The 20,226-nt window shown below is 41.3% G+C and overlaps 1 protein-coding gene across 4 annotated transcripts; it reads right to left on the reverse strand.

Moving 5' to 3' along the window:
• Window positions 1-2,324: 2,324 nt before the first annotated feature.
• ap1b1 (adaptor related protein complex 1 subunit beta 1) lies at window positions 2,325-19,554 on the reverse strand. 4 transcript variants are annotated; one of them, XM_058071099.1, is made up of 24 exons: window positions 19,465-19,554; window positions 17,972-18,032; window positions 17,383-17,488; window positions 17,165-17,300; window positions 16,739-16,984; window positions 16,461-16,651; window positions 16,160-16,381; window positions 15,917-16,037; window positions 15,756-15,851; window positions 15,568-15,683; window positions 14,562-14,727; window positions 13,846-13,944; window positions 13,407-13,666; window positions 11,989-12,193; window positions 11,776-11,796; window positions 11,504-11,590; window positions 11,064-11,093; window positions 10,840-10,977; window positions 10,611-10,756; window positions 10,391-10,520; window positions 6,223-6,307; window positions 5,897-5,983; window positions 5,287-5,441; window positions 2,325-3,174 (listed from the first exon to the last, which is right to left on the reverse strand). In XM_058071099.1, exons 2-24 carry the CDS (start codon window positions 18,006-18,008, stop codon window positions 3,100-3,102), a joined length of 2,955 nt encoding a protein of 984 aa, XP_057927082.1. In that variant the 5' UTR covers window positions 18,009-18,032; window positions 19,465-19,554; the 3' UTR covers window positions 2,325-3,099. The 4 variants fall into 4 exon arrangements, with proteins under 4 accessions (XP_057927082.1, XP_057927081.1, XP_057927083.1 ...); XM_058071098.1 differs by lacking the exon at window positions 19,465-19,554 and adding an exon at window positions 19,194-19,442; XM_058071100.1 differs by lacking the exons at window positions 11,504-11,590; window positions 19,465-19,554 and adding an exon at window positions 19,194-19,441.
• Between the last annotated feature and the right edge of the window lie 672 nt (window positions 19,555-20,226).

Consider the following 20,226-nt stretch of genomic DNA (forward strand, 5'->3'; position numbering starts at 1 on the left):
CAACTCCGGATCAATAATATTGATCATCCACAAATCAGGGACAATAGTCACAGCTTTGCACACAGCACGACATTGACTATGGGGAAGAAGAGGTGGCACACGGTCAGTAAATCAGCATGCGACCTTCACCACTCAATGAAGAGCCCACACGTGTAGGGCCTTGACTCCCTCTTCAAGCAGAGCGGCTGAAATCCTCGCTGAGCTCCCTTAAGCGGTGTTTCAGAGGAGCGTCTCTGACGTGAGGATGCATTCAGCTGTGGTGGTTAAAGCTCAGGACTTTAGTGGAAAAAGACTGAGAGGAGGCGGACTTTGTATGCAGAGTTGAGGAAGCTGCGGGGTCATGGCTTCAGCAGCCAAAAGCAGACGAGAACACATTAGAGGTCATTAGAAATGCGCCCCTTTTTTATTGTTTATGGTTTCTTCCTTGGAGGGAGTTTTTCCTTGCCTCAATGTTGAGTTCAAGACTTCATCCATGTGCAAAGTGACTTGAGATAACATCTGTTGTGAATTTACAGAGGCTTACGGGGTAAACAAACAGCAACCGACAATGAGAAAACGCTGAAATCACATAAATGCTGCAGCATCAAAAACAAATACCAAATGTCCAGTAGCATTTATGTGATTGCAGTATTTTTACATTTGCATGTTTGCCCCTCTCAACCATCGAATCTTCCTCTTATCCTATGATATATGCAGAGTTAGAGTGGTAGGTCCAGGCTGCCAAGTCAGGCTGCTGTGTGATTGATTGCCTCAAAGCCACTTGGACAGCATCTAAACGGGCAGTCTTGTGCAACATGCAGCACTGCCTGGACAGGAAAACCACAGTCACCTGCTGGGCTGTCTTTCATCTTTCACCGATGGAGATGATAGGATCTGCACAAGCCATGCCAAGACAGCCCATTAGAGGGACTCCCACTGCTTCCTTGGAAGGTCAAAGCTAGCTGGTTTTGATGTGGGGGTCCTCGTAAGGTCTTGGTTAGGAAATTCAGTCTATTCCCATAATCTCTGCCACTCTTTGTTTAAATTGAAATGACTGTCTTAAGGGGACTTTGGTTATTGCAAGAAAGGTTTGCAATATTTAAGTGGCAAGTTTGGAAGTTTGTCTAAGTCCTGATAAATAGGAAGGTCAAGCCTGGCGTCAATGACAATAGCAGCCTCATGATCATCTCCTGACGGCATAGTTGTGTGAGACAGTCGGTCAATGTTGACCTCAGTGTGCCAGAGACCATTCTCATTGCAGAACTGGGGATCATGTTGAATCTGTATATCATCTGTATATTTTGTATTTTTCATTCCTTTATAGATGTGTCTGCACCTACTACACCAAAACAAATTCCTAGTATGTGTTTGATCATACCTGGCAATAAACCCTTTTCTGATTCTGATTCTGAACTGCTTGGTGTGGCAGCTCCCTGTCCAGATTGGTGAATATCGTAAACAAGTGCTAGCGCCGCATTGCACGCATCAGAACCCTGGCTGTTTTCTGATCCTGGTCTTGAGCTGTCCAGCAATGCTCTTTTAGCGTTCTGGAAAGGCCAGGCTTCCGTTTAATGTGCCCAAAGATATTTGGGAAGTGGCTCATTCTTCACAGCCTTATCACAGAAAAAGACCCTGAGTTCAGTCACAGTTGGTCTTAGGCCTCTCTTGGCATGTGTTAGATACTGTGACCAGAGCGGACTTGTCTATTGGCTGTATCTGTATCATTTGCTTCTAGCCTTGCATCTTACCCTTTATCAACCTTTGGCAGACTTAGGATTGACCGGCTCCAACTAGATAAGACCACTGTGTCACACAGAGACATTAAATAGGATGGTCCTAAGCTAGAGAATAGGTCATCTCACCTAAAGTGCCTTGGACACTCGTGTGGAAGACAAGTCCCTGCAGCTGTGAATCATTCTATCACAACATTGGCATGCCAAACATGCAATGGTGCTTGGGAAGATCACTGGGGAAGGCCATTCAGGGTTCTGGTTGAGTTTTTCTGATCTACAGTCTGTCGTTTGTCTGACACAATAAAATGGGTCAGGCCTTCAGGAGACCACATCTCCACACTGTATCATGTACCAAAGAGAGGTCAATCAGATACCTGTCTTGAGATCATGACATCACTTCAAAGCTCTCAATACTCAGGATTGACGATGTCATATGTAAAGCTGTGATTTAACCAGTGTTACATTTATTACCTTTGGCATTTTGAGCTAGCTGACAGCATCTCTTGGCCTTCAAGTTAAAGTTGTTAATGAAACTCTTCAGGAGGTGGTTGTGATGCATCATAATATCGACAGGATTAGCCTGAAACACACCTGAACCAAAAGCAGAGCGGATTAATTGATCAAGACTTTTTAATATCTCTTTCAGATGACATACACAAAACGAACAGAATTATGTCAATCAAAAAAAAAGAATCTGATCCAACATTATTTTCACAGAAGGCGTCCTTCACACACAGGATGAGAGACAGAGTGCTGTTCTTACCAGCTATACAAACGCGCACACTGATTACTTGAGAATGTTACAAACCAAAACTTCATCATTTAGAGTTATTCCTCCTCAGCCTTCATCTCCAGGCCACTCCACACTCTACACCAGAACACTGGAATGACTATGATAAAGAGAGAGCTGCTTCAGTTTATTAAAAAAAAAAATCCAGATATGAGCCTAAAGATTTCAGAAACATGCTATGCTATATATCCCCAGACAACCAACTTCCATCTAACACCCGCGGAAGAAGAGTTAAAGCTTACATGGGGGGCAATGCAATTCAAAAGGAGTAAGTATACAGAGCGTGATGCTCCACACTAAAAACACGACAACTCCAAACCAAGGAAGCAGTCGAAATGATGACAGGTGGCTCAAGCTGAGTCGAGAGCTGGACCAGCACATGTGCATCATTCAGGTCATTTAGTAGGAGACACACTAAATTAGGTAAGAATCAAAATCATCGAAGGGAAAATCAGAAAGACAAAATGTGTATTTGGAAATAAAAGATGAAACAAAATAAGCCGCTGGATGAAAGACAAACTGACTACAGCAACGGGTGTAAAGTTGCCAAGGGCTGAGAAGAAGAGGAGAGCAACTGGCCCATCAGTGTTTTTTTTCTCAGTTCTTCAACACTGCTTCATAGCTCAGGAAAACACACTGGGAAACCTCGGGGGCTCTGCACTTCAGAGAGACCTGAGAAAGACAAGAATCAAGCAACATTAAATGACTGAGCAGGTAGAAAATTTTGCATCAGGAATAAACATCATGTTACATTATAGTGTCACGTTACATTTTTTTGTAGAAGAAGGTGGTCAGGTCTTTCGTAGAGTATACTAAAAAATGTCGTTTTTGGAAAACACTGCCAAGAGAAGTGGACACTTCCCAGATGTCATCAGTGTTTGCGCATAGATGAGGAAAACAGTTTTCTTTCTCCGTTTCGTGCCCCGCCCCCATTAAGTAATGTCACTATTGTGTAGGGATGGTGATCGCCAGACGATCCGGTGTATGAGTTTATGAGCATGGCGACACAGCTGCTTTTACACGTTTTATATATATATACACACACACACACACACACTTCCTCAGCTGTGTAAGTGGTCACACAGTTGCTATGGGGACATAAAATCACAGAAATGACTGTCTGTCAAGATAAGACATGCCCCACTGAAATATAAGAGTGCTAATTGTTTTTTTCCGAAAGCTCTAAATGTTTCTCCAATTTCACTTTCATGATATTGTTCTTGCAGAATGAGATGGTGGCTCTCTCCATTCAATCTAATTTTCAGTCCAACCTGATAGAAGTGAAGTGCAGAACTGGGACAAGACCATAATATGCAAGTACAAGGAGCAAAGTGTCATGGGAGAGCTGAAGCCAATTAAGTTTCTTCCTTTGGGGAGCAGCTAAAGTGAAACTATTCTACTTCTCTGTTCAGCCAGTGTAACAATTAGTGTTAACATATTTGCTTCGGGAGTGCAAGAGGGCAAAAAAAAAAATGCGCAGTGGCAAAGCCTTGCTCTCTCAGATCTAAAAATAGCCTCAGCTGGCGTGGCTTTAGCATGCCATGCCAAGATAGAAAGTGCAGCAGCTCCGAGTGAGCGTCAGAACAAACATGAAGCATCAGCCCCAGCTTCTCTTTGTATCACTAATGAGCAACAACCTCCATGTCATGTCCAAAGCACACATAGGCAGTGCGGCACACTAAATGCTGAATTTGAGTTAATGAGGGAACACAGGGAAATACAATGCGCACTGCCAACAGCAAATATTGAACCAAACAAATGTAAATCCTTAAAGCATATGTGTCGACAGAGGGCCGAAGCACTGCAGGTTTTCTTTCCAACCAGTTTCTCCAGCAGGTGATTTAATTGACGAGCTCCTTCCGTCAAACCAAAGGAGGGTTAATCATTAAAATCACCTGCTTTAGTGACCGGCTGAAAAGAAAAAACTGTAGTGTCTCGGCCCTCCATTGCATTAGTTTGACACCCCTGCCTTAAAGAAATCTACTTTTACTGCAGTGTGCGCTTGACATGGACCCAAGGAAATACATTCACTGACCCCAACACTAGGTATACCTGCACAGCTAATGCTCATATTATTAAATAATCAGGAGTAGACCAATTGAGCAGTTTATCCTGTACAGACCAAAAGGACAGCTTATGAATAAAAAGGTGATATGTGCAGCAGCAGTGAAGAGGTCACACCAAGGTTGTCATTCAGGACGGATCATGCAGAAATTCTAAGCCAAACATGATCCATCAAAGTTGGCACAATCGCAGACACACAACGTCACAAATAACGATGCGATGACAGACTGAAGCTGACAAGCACATACGCACACTAATATGAGAGTCAGAGTAATAATCACCTACTATCCCTGTCATCAGTCTCACATGTCATTACTGCACATCAATAACATCATGTCCTCATTTTCTACTCATCTTTTTTGTTTGTGATCTACTCAATGATTGTAGACTAGGTCAATTATAATTGCTTTTGTATACTGATTGTACCCATTTTCTTGGCATCAAGCCTTTCATACATGTGAGCTGTAATACATTGTCTGCAGTGTTCTTTATCTTGAATTCATAAATCTATACGTACGGTATATACAGTAATGTTACTGTTATGACGTGGCTGCCGAGAGACGCAAACTTTCGAACATGCCTCTTTCTGCTCTGACCATGTGAATTACAGCCCACGTAACACACACACACACACACACACACACACATTAGTAATGTTTTGTTGTCAGCGAAGGATAGCCTTTGTTTCAACAGAGTTTAGCAAACCCTATGTGAACTCACCATGTGGTTGGGGCTTCCGGCCTGCACCCTCAGCTCAGCCAGGACCCAAATTCCATTGGTAAGTTTCATGGACTGGTACAGCATATCTTGACCCTCTACAGTCCGCTTGGCTATGGTGAAGATGTTGCTGCCCTGCAGTTTGCTTGAGGCAACATCTGTTTAGCGAACAAATAGGTTAAGGAAGAAAATAATTGCCTCAGGGGAGTCATTTGCAACCTGATAATACTGGAAAAGCTAATGCTCCGATACTGCTATCCAAATGTAGCATCACAATGCTCCAGTGGAGGACTTGTCATCCCCCAGCGCTGCAAAAGTCTAGTTAATAATTCACCAAGAAAACTTTCCTTCTCAGTCTCTGACATGCTGATGCGCTGGAGTAGCAAGCAAAACTTTTTTTCACAAGGATAAAAAATATCCGTGAGGGGAAAAGATCCATTAAGCTGTCATTAGCAATTCCTCTCCGGCTCAGCTGCAACTTATGAATAATCCATATATAGGGTGGTGTGAATGATGAATTGTCATTAAATGCTTTTTGCTCCAAGTGAACATAACTATTTAAAAATCCTCAGACAATGTGAGAAAGTGATGCCACTCGACAGTGAATTCGCACCTGAGTTGAAATGGCAGTCTTTGAGCTGGAACTGCAACTCATTGTCATTCGGAATATCTTTCCATGTGGCGAGGAATACCTGTCGCTCTGCACATAAGACAAATATAAGGTGTACACAATGTGCTTAAATAAACAATTAAATATTCAATGTCTTCTTTTCATGCATTCGCTTGCAGCCACATATACAGTCGATATGTTCACAAGATATAATTAGTATATGTAACTTTTAACAAACCTGGTACACATTTCTATAGAGCTACATTACTCACTCTGACGTGAGTAAGATTTGACGGCAATGAGTCAAGGGCTGCAGCAAATACACTCACCCATTTTCCCATCCTCGAGGAACAGCATGCTGATAGGGTACTGGCAGCTGAAGTAGAAGACGTCAATGTTGTTCTTAACGGCCACCTAAGGGGCCGGTGTTGTTCGAGGAGGAAGGTAGCAGGAGAAAGCACAAGAAAAGTAATTAACTTGTCAGGTGTCTGACAAAGATGGACATGTTTGGTGTATTGGTGCCACATGGCAGTTTGAATTTTGCAGCTTCCCTCTATTACTGATTTTCCAATCATACGTATATTAACACTTCTGCAAATCATGCTCTTTCATGGTTGAATGTGGCCTGAAAGTGGTTGAATGCATATTTAAGCAAATTGGATTTTTGCATACATTAAGCATTTTGAAGGCTGCATGGCGGGCGAGTGGTTAGCGCGCAGGCCACACAGCTGGGAGACCCGAGTTTGATTCCCCCCTTGGCCACCTCTGTGTTTGCATGTTCTCCCCGTGCATGCATGGGTTTTCTCCGGGTACTCTGGCTTCCTCTCCCACATTCCAAAAATACACTAGGTTAATTGGCGACGCCAAACTGTCCATAGGTATGAATGTGAGTGTGAATGGTTGTTTGTCTATATGTGCCTGTAATTGGCTGGCAACCAGTCCAGGGTGTATTCCACCTCTCGCCCGAAAACAGTTGGGATAGGCTCCAGCACGCCCGCGAAAATGAATGAATAAGCATTTTCAAGGATGAAAATGGCACACAAAACACAACAATAAGCCATTTCGGAGACGCATTCATATTGTGCATGTAATATCCCAAATTGGTCACTACCTGTAGGTGGAGGTACTTGTTCGTTGAGACAAACACCAGACTTGATAGCTTAACATGCTTTTATTGCAGGTTTAAATGATCTCACAACAGGCACAATAATAACACAATATCTCTACCGCTGCCATAACCGACGACAAACTAACTAAACTCTGAACCCGAGCATCCCTTCCTGTGCACCATACTGCTCCCCTACTTACACCGGAACACATTTACTGCAACAAGCACAAGTTTTATTTATGCGTTTGTCTTAAATGGCTTATGCTCTCTCATTACATATGCTATTGTGGGTAATATGAATCTAAAAGGTGACTATATAGTAGGTGTTTTGATAAAAACGTTTAACAAATTGTTTGAATCCTTCCTGATTTATTTTATATTTTTAGTTTGTCACAGTTAAAATGTTTCACATCGTCAAGAAAATTGCATTTTTTTTTTAAATTAAACTTTTTGTAATTAAGGGAGAAAACAACCCAAACTGTCGTGACCGTGTGTGAAAAAGTGATTGCTCCCTAAACCTAATAACTGGTTGGGCCACTGTTAGCATTTACGATTTATTTTACGATTTAAAGCAGAATCTTGTGGAAACTCACTTAATGTGAATGAATGTTGTCATTGTGAGAAGGAACATTCGTGTGGGGGGAGTATCGTGGCCAATACAATACAATACTAAACAGCCCTCCCTGACCTAAACAGTTTGAAATGGCAACAAACACTGGCGAAAATTGGTGGAATCTCATCTTACAGAGAGTAAATGGAAACTAGTGGGGGTTACCTTAGTTTAGCACGCTGGTGTGGTTTAGTGTGCAACCTTAGGTTCGATTAGTATATTTTCACCCCGTTGTGTTTTTATGGCTTTGATGTAAGGAAGGTTTCACAATTCCTGATGACGCCGTGATGTTTCTAAGTGTACAAAATACGGGAGGAACATTTATGTATGAACGCAGCTCATTTTGTCCTTAAACAGACATTCTTCACACACACTTCCGTGTCTTTCAAAATGTTGTGACAGATGTTATGACAGACAGTACAGATTGCTTGGGAGAACGTACATGTCACAAAGAGCAATTCCTTGTGCAACAAGCACCAGTTCGCAGAAAATGTTACATTGCTATTCCAGAGGGATCCTGCCTTAAACCACACAAGGTCGACATGATGTTCCTTGCTCAGTGTCTGTCAAATTAAGTGGCTACAGATTTGCATTATGGCCTGTGGCTAGTCTACACTTTTTTGTTTAGCTGTTGTTCTTTGTCTGCCTGTTAAGGAATAATACCCAATGTTCATGTTTCTGAAACAGACTGACAGTCCATTTTTTTCCCCAGATTTTGTTATGGTCTTTTGTTTGTTCAATTTATTATGTTATATTTTCTCTAATTTATTGTATTTAAAAGCTTGACATTCTGATTAATCTTAAATACTCTTGAGAAATGCAAGTTTATTGCTTTGATATGATGTACGCACATTATTGTGCTATATAATTCATGAAAACATTATCCAAAAAAAATTAAATAATATCTATCGGCACTATTTTTTTATTTAATTCATTTAATGATTTTGTCACTAGATCTGGCAACATTCCAACCCCCCTTGACGACATATTTTCTCAAAAGCGAACAGAGACAACTCTAGCGACTTTTTCTGCGGTTGTTGTTTTTTTTTTTAATATTTGAGGACTCAAAAGTGAAAGCGTGTATTTTGACCTGAGCAACAGTGGGTGTTGTAGACAGGTCTGCCCCACCCAGAGAAAGTCACAAGCCGGCTTCCAAGCCACGATGTTGCAAGGTGGGAGTCAAAGCGGAGGTGGCATTTTGAGAGTAAAAGTTCAACAAACAAAACGACACGGACAAAAAAAAATTCAACCGAAGACTTCAAACGTGTGGGAGCAGTTAATGCTTCACAAAACAAAAAATGCTTAAGATACAAGCTTTGCAAAAGTGATATGACATGGCACGGGAGCACCACGGTATGATACATCTACTACGATATCCTACGTTTGTTCCATTTTAAAGTGGGGAAACATAATGTTAGTCTCTCTGGCAATTCACCTGATGCTTAGCTGATTCATGACAGTGATATAGGGCACCTATGTACTATGTTTGTGTGTGTTTTGAATACATTTTTATGTAATTTGTTGTACATTTATTGTTTTACTGAGGATATTTGACAAACATTTACATTTGTTATTATTTAATATTATTTTAACAGAATATTCAAGCGGTAACTTGGTGTGCACTTAGTATATACTCGGTCACTTATAATCTTGGATTTCTGAATAAAGTGACGGAAATTAAAAATGACCTGACTACAATACAGGCTCACAGTAATACTGTCAACCATGTACTCTTGTCAAAGTAGTTCATACTGAAAACCTCCTACAGAGTATTCGGTGAGACACAGCTTCTATTGAGGCTGTAGTAAATTAAGCTATTTGCTATCTTAGCTAAACTGATGACTTGAGGGATAAGTGCCCCCCGCTTAGCTCAGCGGGTGATCGCCATTAATTATGAATAGCCCGCAGTCGCAATACTACCTCAAAGTCACCAAGTCTTCCGTTTCATGTGCAAATTTGCAATGAAATCCATTTTAGGCAGTGTGTGGCAGAGTGAAGGCTACAAAAACTGCGACCACCCATCGGTGTTTAAAAGAGCATGCCAACTAATATTCTAGGACCATCAATAAAAGGAGAAAAGATTGACAAAAGTTTCAGGGAAACAAATTAGAGGGTGTCAAAAGTAGAGAGTGGTGGTCATCAAAGCTCAGTAAACAGACAGGACCACCAGGAGAAACAAAAGTGTCACATGTTGTATAACCGCTAATGGCTGCCCCCAGTACTAACATCCCTCGAGACACTCTTATCTTCTTTCTACAGCTGCACACAGCTCCATCTGCTATTCTACCTGATCAAAACCACTGCATGTCACTATTTTGAGGTGCTTTTTTAAAAGGGCTAATGAGAAAAAATAACAGTAATGAGTGAAGTTAATTGCTCCTCAAAAAATATAGATAAGTCTAGTAATATTTGGGAAGTGATAGTTTAAAGCTGAATGTTGACTGTGGAATATTTAGGAGAAAGGAAATGTCACGACTACATCTGTTGCACAGGTGGCATCCTCTGACAGTTCCACGCTGGGATTTACTGAGCTCCTAAGAGCGGCCCCTTCAGTCTGCATGCTTGATTTTTGTACACCTGTGGCCAGGCCAAGTAATTAGGATACCTGATTCTGATCATTTGGATGTGTGAGCAAATACTTTTGACATAGTGTATAGTGAGATAAAAGTTAAACACAGTGCTCAACATTTTTGATGGTCAGGAATACGGATCATGAAGGCAAAATAGAGGTGGAAGCACCCAGCCACATCAGGTGAAGTAAACATTTCAATTATTTTACCTGTAGGTTATTGAGAGGCTCCATCTTCATTACAGGTCCCACAGTATTGAGGGGAAGGACCACTTCTATACTCTGGTTTGGGCTAACCGGAGTAAGAACTTGTAGAGGTCCGGCTGGAGCCAAACCAAAACTAAAAAAATCAGTGGGAAATAAGCATGAGACACAGAAATGCGTGTCTTCATTGATAGCTCAGGACACTTCTTTCAAACAAGGCATCTACCTGTTTCTGTTGAACTGAATTGCAAAATCAGTCATGACACTCATTGCTTTGTTTGTGAGGGTCATTTCCATTTGAATGACCCCAGCTCGGCGGCCAAAAGTGCCTGATATTTCCAGACCCTTAGCCTTCGTAGCTGGAAGCCATACCTAAAAATGAAACAATTTATCTTAAATTGGAAGTCCACCAATGTTTACACACAATTCAAATGTGCATTTCTCTTATACTCAACGGTTTTAGTGGGTACATAAGATCCTGCTGGCAAACCAACTCCACCTCCAAGGTCGAACAAGTCATCCAGACCACCACTCACAGGGGCGGTGAAAGACGGCGGCACTGCAACAGGCGGAGCACCTAAACCAGACGCGATCTGTGGGTCATCAAACAACAAATGAAATTAATCAGTGCAAATCTGCATGAAGTAATAAATGCCTGAGAAGAATCACAACAACTTACAGCCGGACTTCCTCCAAGGTCTCCGCCAAGCTGGAAAGTGAGGGGACAAAAAGGTGTGGTTATTCACTTTTGCAACATGAAGTAATGTTCTGCACTTTTGGGACGATTGGATGACGAGGGAGCAGCTGCAAGCATAGGAACTAGGAGGAACAGACAGAACCTTTTACTTACACTGCCTACTAATGGTGGTGGAAAAATTGTGATGTCAACAAAAAAACAGTGTAAAAAGATGATGATACGAAACCACAACAATGGTAAACAATTGTGTGTATGAGGTGGAACACTGTATTAATAAACATGGGTACCATTTTACTAAAGTAGCAACTACATCAACTGTGGAAACATTAACAAAAACACAGCTGAGTTGGGGTATCTAGAAGTCACGCTGGTACAACAGGGGAAACAGGGCTTCTGGTGCCAGTGAGGTCCCCTGGACCAACCTCTGTGGAGCAGTAATCTGGGGGTGATGGGGACTGATGGGGGGGCTGCGGTGACTGAGGAGTATCCGTCCGCTGAGGAACGGGCAACTGATTGAAAGATGAAAGACATGGCAGAGCCCACAAGTAAGTCAAGAGCTGGGACTCCAACTACATGCCCATTGTCAATATCTCAGTAAATTGGCGAAGGGTGATAAATGAAGTAATGCAGAAGTAGACACATTTATCGAACACTAAAATGATTTTGATATGTGCCCTCCCCTCCATGTAGTTACCGGCTCAGACTCATCCCCCATCTGCAGGTGCAGCATTGAACAAAGAAGGAACACACACCATTGTAAAAAGAATAAAAAGGAAAGACAGCACAGAAAGTAGAGGAATTTGCATTGTCCCAGTGACCAATGAATATTACTGAAGGACAGCTCACAGAAATACATTTTGATATATGTAGACCTGATTCCACTGAAAGACAAATTAAGAGACTTTACCAGGCTATCCAAACCTCCTCCAAGAAGGTCCATAGCCCCCATCTGCATCCCAGAGGAGGCTGGTGGTGGCCCAGTTGTGGATGTAGGTGTCAGGTCTAGATTGAGGAGATCTCCTAAAAGGTCTCCCTGGGATGGGATGACAGCAGGGGGCACCTCAGAGGCGACAGCAGCAGTGTTTGCATCTGGGCTTTCCACACTTTCCCCACTATGAGAAACAATAAGGTGAAAAAAACATAATTCCGTTATGTGCGTCCTCTGCCAGGAAGTAGACCTTGATTTGTTGTACATTCCTGATTTCAAGACCAGTTGAAAAATCACAACAATTTACATTTTGCTAGTTCTAAGTCGGGGGTTGGCAACATTTACTATGAAAAGAGCCATTTTGCCCACAAAAAAAACTGGACCCATAAAACATCAGCTTAAAAGTTTCTAAAGGTCGACCGTTCGAGGCTGTTATGTGTGTGTTTTTTGTTTTCTTCACCACATATCAAGCATATAGGCAAGGTAGCATTGTAGACTGACAAGAAAAACATTAAGAAGTCAATATTTTCTACATCTTTTTGGAAGGGAATCGCGATGATTAATCTACTGTATGGGGTAAAGACAGACAGAGGATGTTTACAGTGATTATTGCGAATATTTGAGCAATGTGTCAAGGGTTTTTGTACTTTCAAGCCAAATGCTTCTTGGAAAGGAGTTCCAACATAGCCATTAGGGAAATGATCACCGCAAAGAACATCACATCTGTCTCTCATTCTCTGCACTTACTTCGTCCATTTTTGTCTTAAACCTTCCTCTTTTGAAAAACAAAAACTTTCAGCATTGCTCGGATATTGTAAACATCCAGCAGCAACACAACACTTTGGCATGACTACTATTTTAATGAAAAATATAATGAACCAAGTCAACTATCTACCTTGAGAAGCATATGTTTACTCTGCGTTCGCTCAGAGGTGTCACCATGATGACATCAGAAATGAGACCGAGCAGCGAGATCTAGCTTGTCATGACTGGCGCCATGAACCATAAATGCATTTTTGGCTAATTTACCATTCGCTTTCAAAAAAAATTACAAACAATATATATAACATACTTAAGCAAAGTTGATAAATCATGTCAGGGACCCTGTAAGGATTGTGGTCTTAAACTTCCTATCTGCTGTTTCAGTTTAATGGTTCTTTGCAATAAATTGCTAAACAAAATATTTTTATCTCACTCCTATTTCTTCTTGTATTTTAAAACTCTACTTAGAACACCCTTAAATCCAACAGTGCAAAATGTAAATTCTAGAAATTTTTAAAGCGGTCTTAAAATTTTGGAGTGTATTTAATATAAAAAAATGAAAAGTATTTCATGTCCACTTCAGATGTGCTTTGCCTACTCTGCTCATTTATAGAAGAAAAAAAAGAGTGACTAACGATCCAGCACTGCCAGGAAGTCTCTTGTGCTGAACACCGCGGCTGCCCTCCACAAAGGCGCTGGGTGGCTTGTGATAGACCGAGGCCAGAGTGCCGATGTGGCATATGAGCTCCTCCAGTAGCGTGGGCTCAATCAAGTCCGTCTCCTCGGAGATCAGAGGCTTCTCGGCCAGAACAACCTCCTTAGCAGCCACCGGATCGGTAGAGAGCAGACGCCAGTAGATGTAGCCACGGTCCCTAAGGTCTGGATTGTCAGAATCCTGGCGAAAGAACCATAAGATGGCAGGTTATTTCCATCCAACCATTTTCTGCCACTTTGGGGTCATCCCCTGGACGGATCGCCAGTCAATCACTTGGCATGTTATCTTATTGTGAATCATATCCATTCAAAAGACAGTGGCAATATGAATTAGTGTTTTAAAACTGTTTTAATTCTTACCTGAGTTGCCAGACTGAGCACCTGCTGCACCAGCTCTTGGGTTTCTGTCGGCTTCTTGAGGAACAACTTAACAATGGCGGTTAAAAGTTGCAACTGCACCTAGAGGGAAAATGAACATAAGCACGCTGTATAAATCCTTACTAACAATTTCATTACATTTCTTTACCTGAGGTTAATTATGAAACGGTTGTCTCTCTCTATTCACTAATAATTGCAATCAAACAATCATACTTCTAAGTTTTCTTTGCCATAGTTTAACACAAGAATACAACATTCTAACTACATTTATAGGTTAAAAAAAGTGGAATAAGCATAATAGGCCCCCTTTAAGTTAATACAATATATGAAGAACAGACACAGGACGGAGTATGGCGAGTTTTCGAGGTTCATAGTGTAATCACCCGTCAAACAGCAGCTAATGCAGCCAAAACGCTGGACTCACTGGACTCGCTTGTATATGCGTGACAGTCACAAGGCTAAGCAAATACCCCGAAAATAACTGAATTTATCGGACGAGATGACCAGTCTTTATCTGCGGTGGAGGACTCACCCAAACACTCATCATAAATAATTTGAAACACTTTTAATTGATCCGTGTGATGGGTATCGGACGATTTCACTCCTGGATGATCGGTATCAAAACCGGCAGCATAAAACCCTGATCTGCACATATTAACATTAAAATGGACAGTCAGCTTGCACTCTCCAATACCAACCTGAGTACTTTCATCATGGAACCCCTCCAAAAAGCTCTCCAGCAGTTCATCAGCATTGTCGATACGCTCAGCATACTCCCCCACAATCCAAATCATTGCTGCACGTGCCTCCGGCTCATCCAGTGAGTCCAGGTTTTCACACAAAGTGGCAATCACACTCTCATACCTGGAAACATCAGGAAATGCACTCAACCGCTGCAAATATATCATGAGCTACAAGAACCAAAGAGTTACAGCTCACTAACTTATGGAGGCAGGATACATTTTGATATTAAAAAAAAAAAAAAGTCATTCCGTGAAAGTAATTGTTTTGTTGTTGTTTTTTTTTTTTTTATACATACAAACTCTGAACTATAATGGCTTAAAATTAGAACACAATGCCAAATATAAAATGCTGCTCAAGACTGTCAGTTCTGCTTTTCAGCACAGGTATAATGAAAATGCAAATGTGAAGAGCTGGATTTGGTTGTAGCATGCATGACTAATATCCCAATAGCGTGAAAAATGGATTGTAGTAAATGGTCCCTGAATCACTTCACAAGACGAAGTCCAATCAATGAATGTGATACTGATTATACTACACATTCACTGAAAGATGAAAGGTGACCAGACAGGTAGCATGAAATGAGCCATGAAGACCATCTATAACTGCTGGGTTTTGGATGCTTCACATTTGGTTCATAGATACTCTTGTAGATGTTGATATAGATTATGTTGATCTAAAGCATCGTTTTACACTGAAAATATTTTATTTTTTAATATTAATCTGATAGATCAAGGGAAGAGTGTTACAAAACCAAAACAATGATAGATCATATACATGTCTAAAAAGTGACGAGGGCAAACCAAAAGCATCCCCAAACAGTTAGCAGCTACATCAAATACTGCTTGGCACTGATGTTTCATGTTGTATATGTTAAATTGCTGTAAAGATTTCTAGGATTATGCAGTGCTTTGGTAAAGAGGTTCAACTCATTTTACATTAGATATCCATCAGGGTACTTACTTGTTAGGATACTTGCGAAATATATCCTTGATGACCACGATGGCCTCCTGCACAACATAGTTAACCTTAGTCTGGATGAGGTCGAGCAGCGTGCTGACGCAGCGCTCTGCCGATTGCTAATGACAGAAAAGAACATTAGTACTGGTCACATCAAACAAATCAAGCATCTAGCATTAACCACCACTCACCTCTACTTTAATGGCACATCGTCCAATGGCTCGAACGGCTTTACGGACAAAGTCCACATCCACCTCAGTGGCATATTCCTTCAGCTCAGCAAGCACCTACAGAAAGACAGGTGGAATCTTAGGACTGCATTTAGATAGTTTTATAGTTGTGTTGTGTGTACCTGGGCAATATTAGCCTGTGATGCTAAGCGGATCATGATATCCAGCTTCTCCAGTTTGACATAGATGGGGTCATTGTACTTGACGAAGAAAACTTTCATCTCATGTTTCAGGATCTCGGGCCTGAAATTCATCCCCAAGATCATTTCAGCCATCAACTGAGTTTGGAATGGATGTAACTCACTCAGCCTCTATAGAGGAACTATTTTGTTAATGTCATTTTTTTGGTGTAAAGACAGATTTACCGTCTCTGAACGATGAGGTTGATGTTTCTCAGTGCTACATATTGCAACTCAGGCTCTGCAGAGAGGAGAGTGACAAGAGGAGGGGCCAGCTTCTTCAGCAGTGTTCCATAATAGTCCAGGTCTTTGGGCAACATCTCCATGAACTTCATCAGGACTTTGACAGCAGACAACACCACAGCCGAGTTTGCATGGGAGAGCCGCGGTGTGACACGTTCACATATGCTGGTAAATGCAGAAGATAATGGATGAGGATGAAAAATAAGTGTGTAAAAAAAAAAATGTGGTTGTAATGCTCTCTTACCTTTGAGACTCGCGGTCATCTCGAGGTGTGTAATTGGCTAGACAGTCAAGAATAAAGATCTGACCCCACTCTGTACACTCATTTAAAGCGGTCAGCAACTTGTTGATGGTCTGTGGGTTCAGGTCCAATAGATTGCTGTTGGGATGAGACTCCGCAATCTCTGACAGTGCTGCCACTGCATTTGCAACCACCTAAACATGGTGAGAAGTAGAAGGCAGCTGCTGTATTAATGTGCCTAAGAAACGTGGAGAGGCCCAGCTATATCAAGCATGTCGTACCATGGGATTTGAATCAGAGATGAGGTCTTTGAGGGTATCCAGGAAGCCCTGATCCTCCACCAGCTGTGCGTTGATGTCATGGAGTTTTGCTACACACACAGCTGCAGTCTTCCTCACATAAGGGTCTTCGTCCTTTAAACACTTCCTCAGAGGCTCACACAAGTATTCTGTGATCTTGTCCACCCGAATGCAGCCCATGGTACGAACAGCCAGGGCTCGAATTAAAGGATTAGGGTCTTCACAGTCCTGGAGAGATTGATTCACGCATTTACTAAACACGTCAATATTACATTGTTGTAACACTTCATCTTTAATTTCTATTTGAAGTTGACGGGAACACCTGGCGAACTCCTCCCGACCATACGTTTGGACAGAGTAGGATACATCATTACACAGAACATGTCAGACAATGAAAGATGTATGTACCTTAACAAAGGTATTGACAGCCATGATGGCCATGTCTGGCTGACTCTTGGCATAGTTCATCAGATAGAGGTAGACCAGTTTTTTCAGTTCCAGGTTGTCTGTTTGCATGCAGTTCACAACATCTGGAAAGAGCGCACTGGAGGGGCAACAGAGTGAACATGGAATGTCATTTTCAACATTTACTGTGCATGTTTTCAACACCATGCCCCAATGCTAACCTGACATCCTTGCCAACTGTCATAGATGCAATCACTTTCTTCACCGCCTCCTTCTTCTTCTCTTTTTTATCGCTGTTCAACTCAGCCTTCAACTCAAAGATCTCACCTGTATACATAAATAATGGAGATTATTTGAATCATAGAACATTAGTATTGTAATGTATAACATTAAGACAGTTAAAAAGGTCTTACATAGTAAGAAAGACTGCCGTATTGAATCATAAATAATAAAGTAGTATAAAAGTAGAGCTCGCCCGATACATTGGGAAACACTGCATAGTCTATGCCCAGTTATATCCTGCACTCTACCAACAGAAAAACACACATACACTTCTTACATTAAGTATACTTGTGTATACCATTTTTTCTTACTAAAGTGCTTGTCACGCCTGTGCTGCACTTTCACATTCCAACTTCAGTCCCCGCCAGCCCTGCACTAACAATGAATTATTGATATTTATAAATCAATTCGGAGTCTTTTACATCTGCATCATGATGCAAGGAACTAAAGAATGTCTTCTCCAACCCCTTGTTGAATAATTGACAAGTTACAAAACGATAAATACAATCAATACTTAAGGAATCTGACCTTTTTTGGTGGTAGTGAAATACTTGGAGTCTGTCATCTTGGATCCAAATTGTCGGTTCTCCTGAAAAAGCAAATGAATGAATAGGGTGAATCTTGAGTATTTTCCAGTGAGGAAGCCTGGGAGCTTTACACAGGAAAAATAAAGGACTTCCTGCCGTCTGCTAACACAAAATGAGAAAACAATAGATTTTGCTGAAGGAACCAAGATTTAAAGTCTTCTAAGTCAGCAACTACATGACCAACAATCTCGCTAGAACAGAAGTGACTTTAAATGACCTCTTGATGACAATTTGTCATCATGGTTGTCATTATGGCATTTTGCAGCGATTTCCAACAAGGTGCAAGTTCAAGTTCAAAACGTTACAATTTAATTTGCAAAATTCTGGGGTAGAAACTTTAACTGCAAGGCTGTGTGGACATGGACCAGAGACTGGCATGGCGCAAGTCCCCAAAACAAAAAGCATTGTTGAAGTGCTCAGAAGCCCCATATTTTGTCAACTCCAGTCCTTTGAAACCAAAAATGTATGCATGTTTCATGTTTGTTGCAAGTACAAATAAAACTGAGAATAAATAGATTTTCCCTGAGGTGATAGCTAAACTTTAAGGGATCTCCATACCGCTAGACCCATCACTCTTGTTTGGTCCAGTGCTTATTATTCTGGAATGCGTTCACACTTGACCCAAACGACTTCCGAACATTTTAACCGGACCAAAAATGACCAATGTGAACGCATCCTTGAATACCATTCAAAGAACACCCATCCACTTTCTATACCGCTTAGGTTCGAGTACGTGTGAAACCTGCTACCATGGTGATCTAAAAGAGAGCCACCTTTGGAGTCCACTGACCTCGCTAAACCACTAAACTAATTTCGCTGTATACACCATTGGGAGGCTACTGGCCTCAAGTTGGCCGAATACGTTACTGATACGCTGGCTAGCTAACGAGCCTTAGGGGCGGGTATATGGCAGATAAAAAAAACCTGCTATAAAAATTATTTTACACTTGAATTGTTTACGAACCAGCGCGGTGTGTCATACACAGGAAATGACAGTTTGTTAATCAAGCTACAATTGAAACCGAGGCGTTCGCTAGCATAACACTGTTAGCATAGTAGGCTGTGCTGTGAATAATCCAGCAGAGTCAATAAAATGATAAATTTAACCGAGAACTTTGTTCATCTTGTGCGCCATGTTTGTTGTTTAGCCAGGCATTACTTACGCATAGTTGGTTGGCCCATTCCTGCATGTTTACTGTCGGATGAACTCAACTGTTGCTAAGTGCTAACGTTAGCCGCTGTCAGTGTCAGCTAGCTACTTCTCCGGCGAGCACAGTTGAGACGTGACCTTCTAAGCAGAGGCTTAAGGAAGCCTTTGCCGGGATAGTTAAGCTCTTAATCTGTGGGCCTATTTTAAAACTTACACAGCGAATTAGTGCGCACTCTGGATTTACAAACAAGCCGTAAACACAATGAATTTGGTAAAGGTCTTACCGTGACAGTCGCAGTGAAATGAACTGTGATGATGGCCTTCGTCTCCTCCCACTTGGTTCACTTCCGTCTTACCTACGACAAAAAGTAACTTTGCAAACCAGAATATAAAATATAAAACGTAACAAATACAATATCTTTGACTTCAGTGGTTTGTTTATATTTATTGCAGGCTACTTATACACGTATGAGGTAGAGAGCAAATACACATTTTTAAATGTGTATTTTGACGTTAACTCGACATTGAAAACAATGAAAATAATAAAAAATGTTGTACTACCACCATTTCCTGGAACAATTTGATTTTGTACTGGATTTTTTAGGAGTGCCTTGACCTTTTTAATGAGGTGAACGGAACTGAAAATATAGTTGTCGATCCGATACCAATGTGATACCAGGAAAGAACTGTACAGTTTTAGATTACCGATACCAATACTGGTACTTTTTTTTCCATCCTTTGAAAACAATTGCTTAAAGCGGCTAAAGTACACTAAAATAAAAATGACTAGCTGAAAAGTTGCCATTCAAGTTCGTGTCAACCTACATATTAAACACACAACTCAACAGATGCCGAGTGCATTTGATGTCAAAAAGGAATACAAAGTTCAAAGGTAAGTGGTGTTTTGAGATGTAATAACTTTGGGAGGACTATGGAGTACTAGAGTAATGATTGCTGAGTGCTTATGTTGTAGTGAAGATGTCATGTTCATCGGTATACTGATGGCGTGTGTACACAGTTTAACAGTTTAAACACTGCAGAGACAA

Source organism: Doryrhamphus excisus, chromosome 4 (assembly GCF_030265055.1).
Source record: "Doryrhamphus excisus isolate RoL2022-K1 chromosome 4, RoL_Dexc_1.0, whole genome shotgun sequence".
Lineage (NCBI taxonomy): Eukaryota > Metazoa > Chordata > Actinopteri > Syngnathiformes > Syngnathidae > Doryrhamphus > Doryrhamphus excisus.

What these genes read in the sequence shown, in the direction of transcription:
- ap1b1 (XM_058071098.1), bottom strand. Translation starts at nt 19,220, where the DNA reads ATGCAGGAATGGGCCAACCAACTATGC. An exon ending in ACAGTTGGCAAGGATGTCAG is followed by an intron (nt 17,301 to 17,382) that starts GTTAGCATTGGG and finishes TTGCCCCTCCAG; the next exon opens with TGCGCTCTTTCCAGATGTTG. An exon ending in GATGTGCCATTAAAGTAGAG is followed by an intron (nt 15,684 to 15,755) that starts GTGAGTGGTGGT and finishes TTCTGTCATTAG; the next exon opens with CAATCGGCAGAGCGCTGCGT.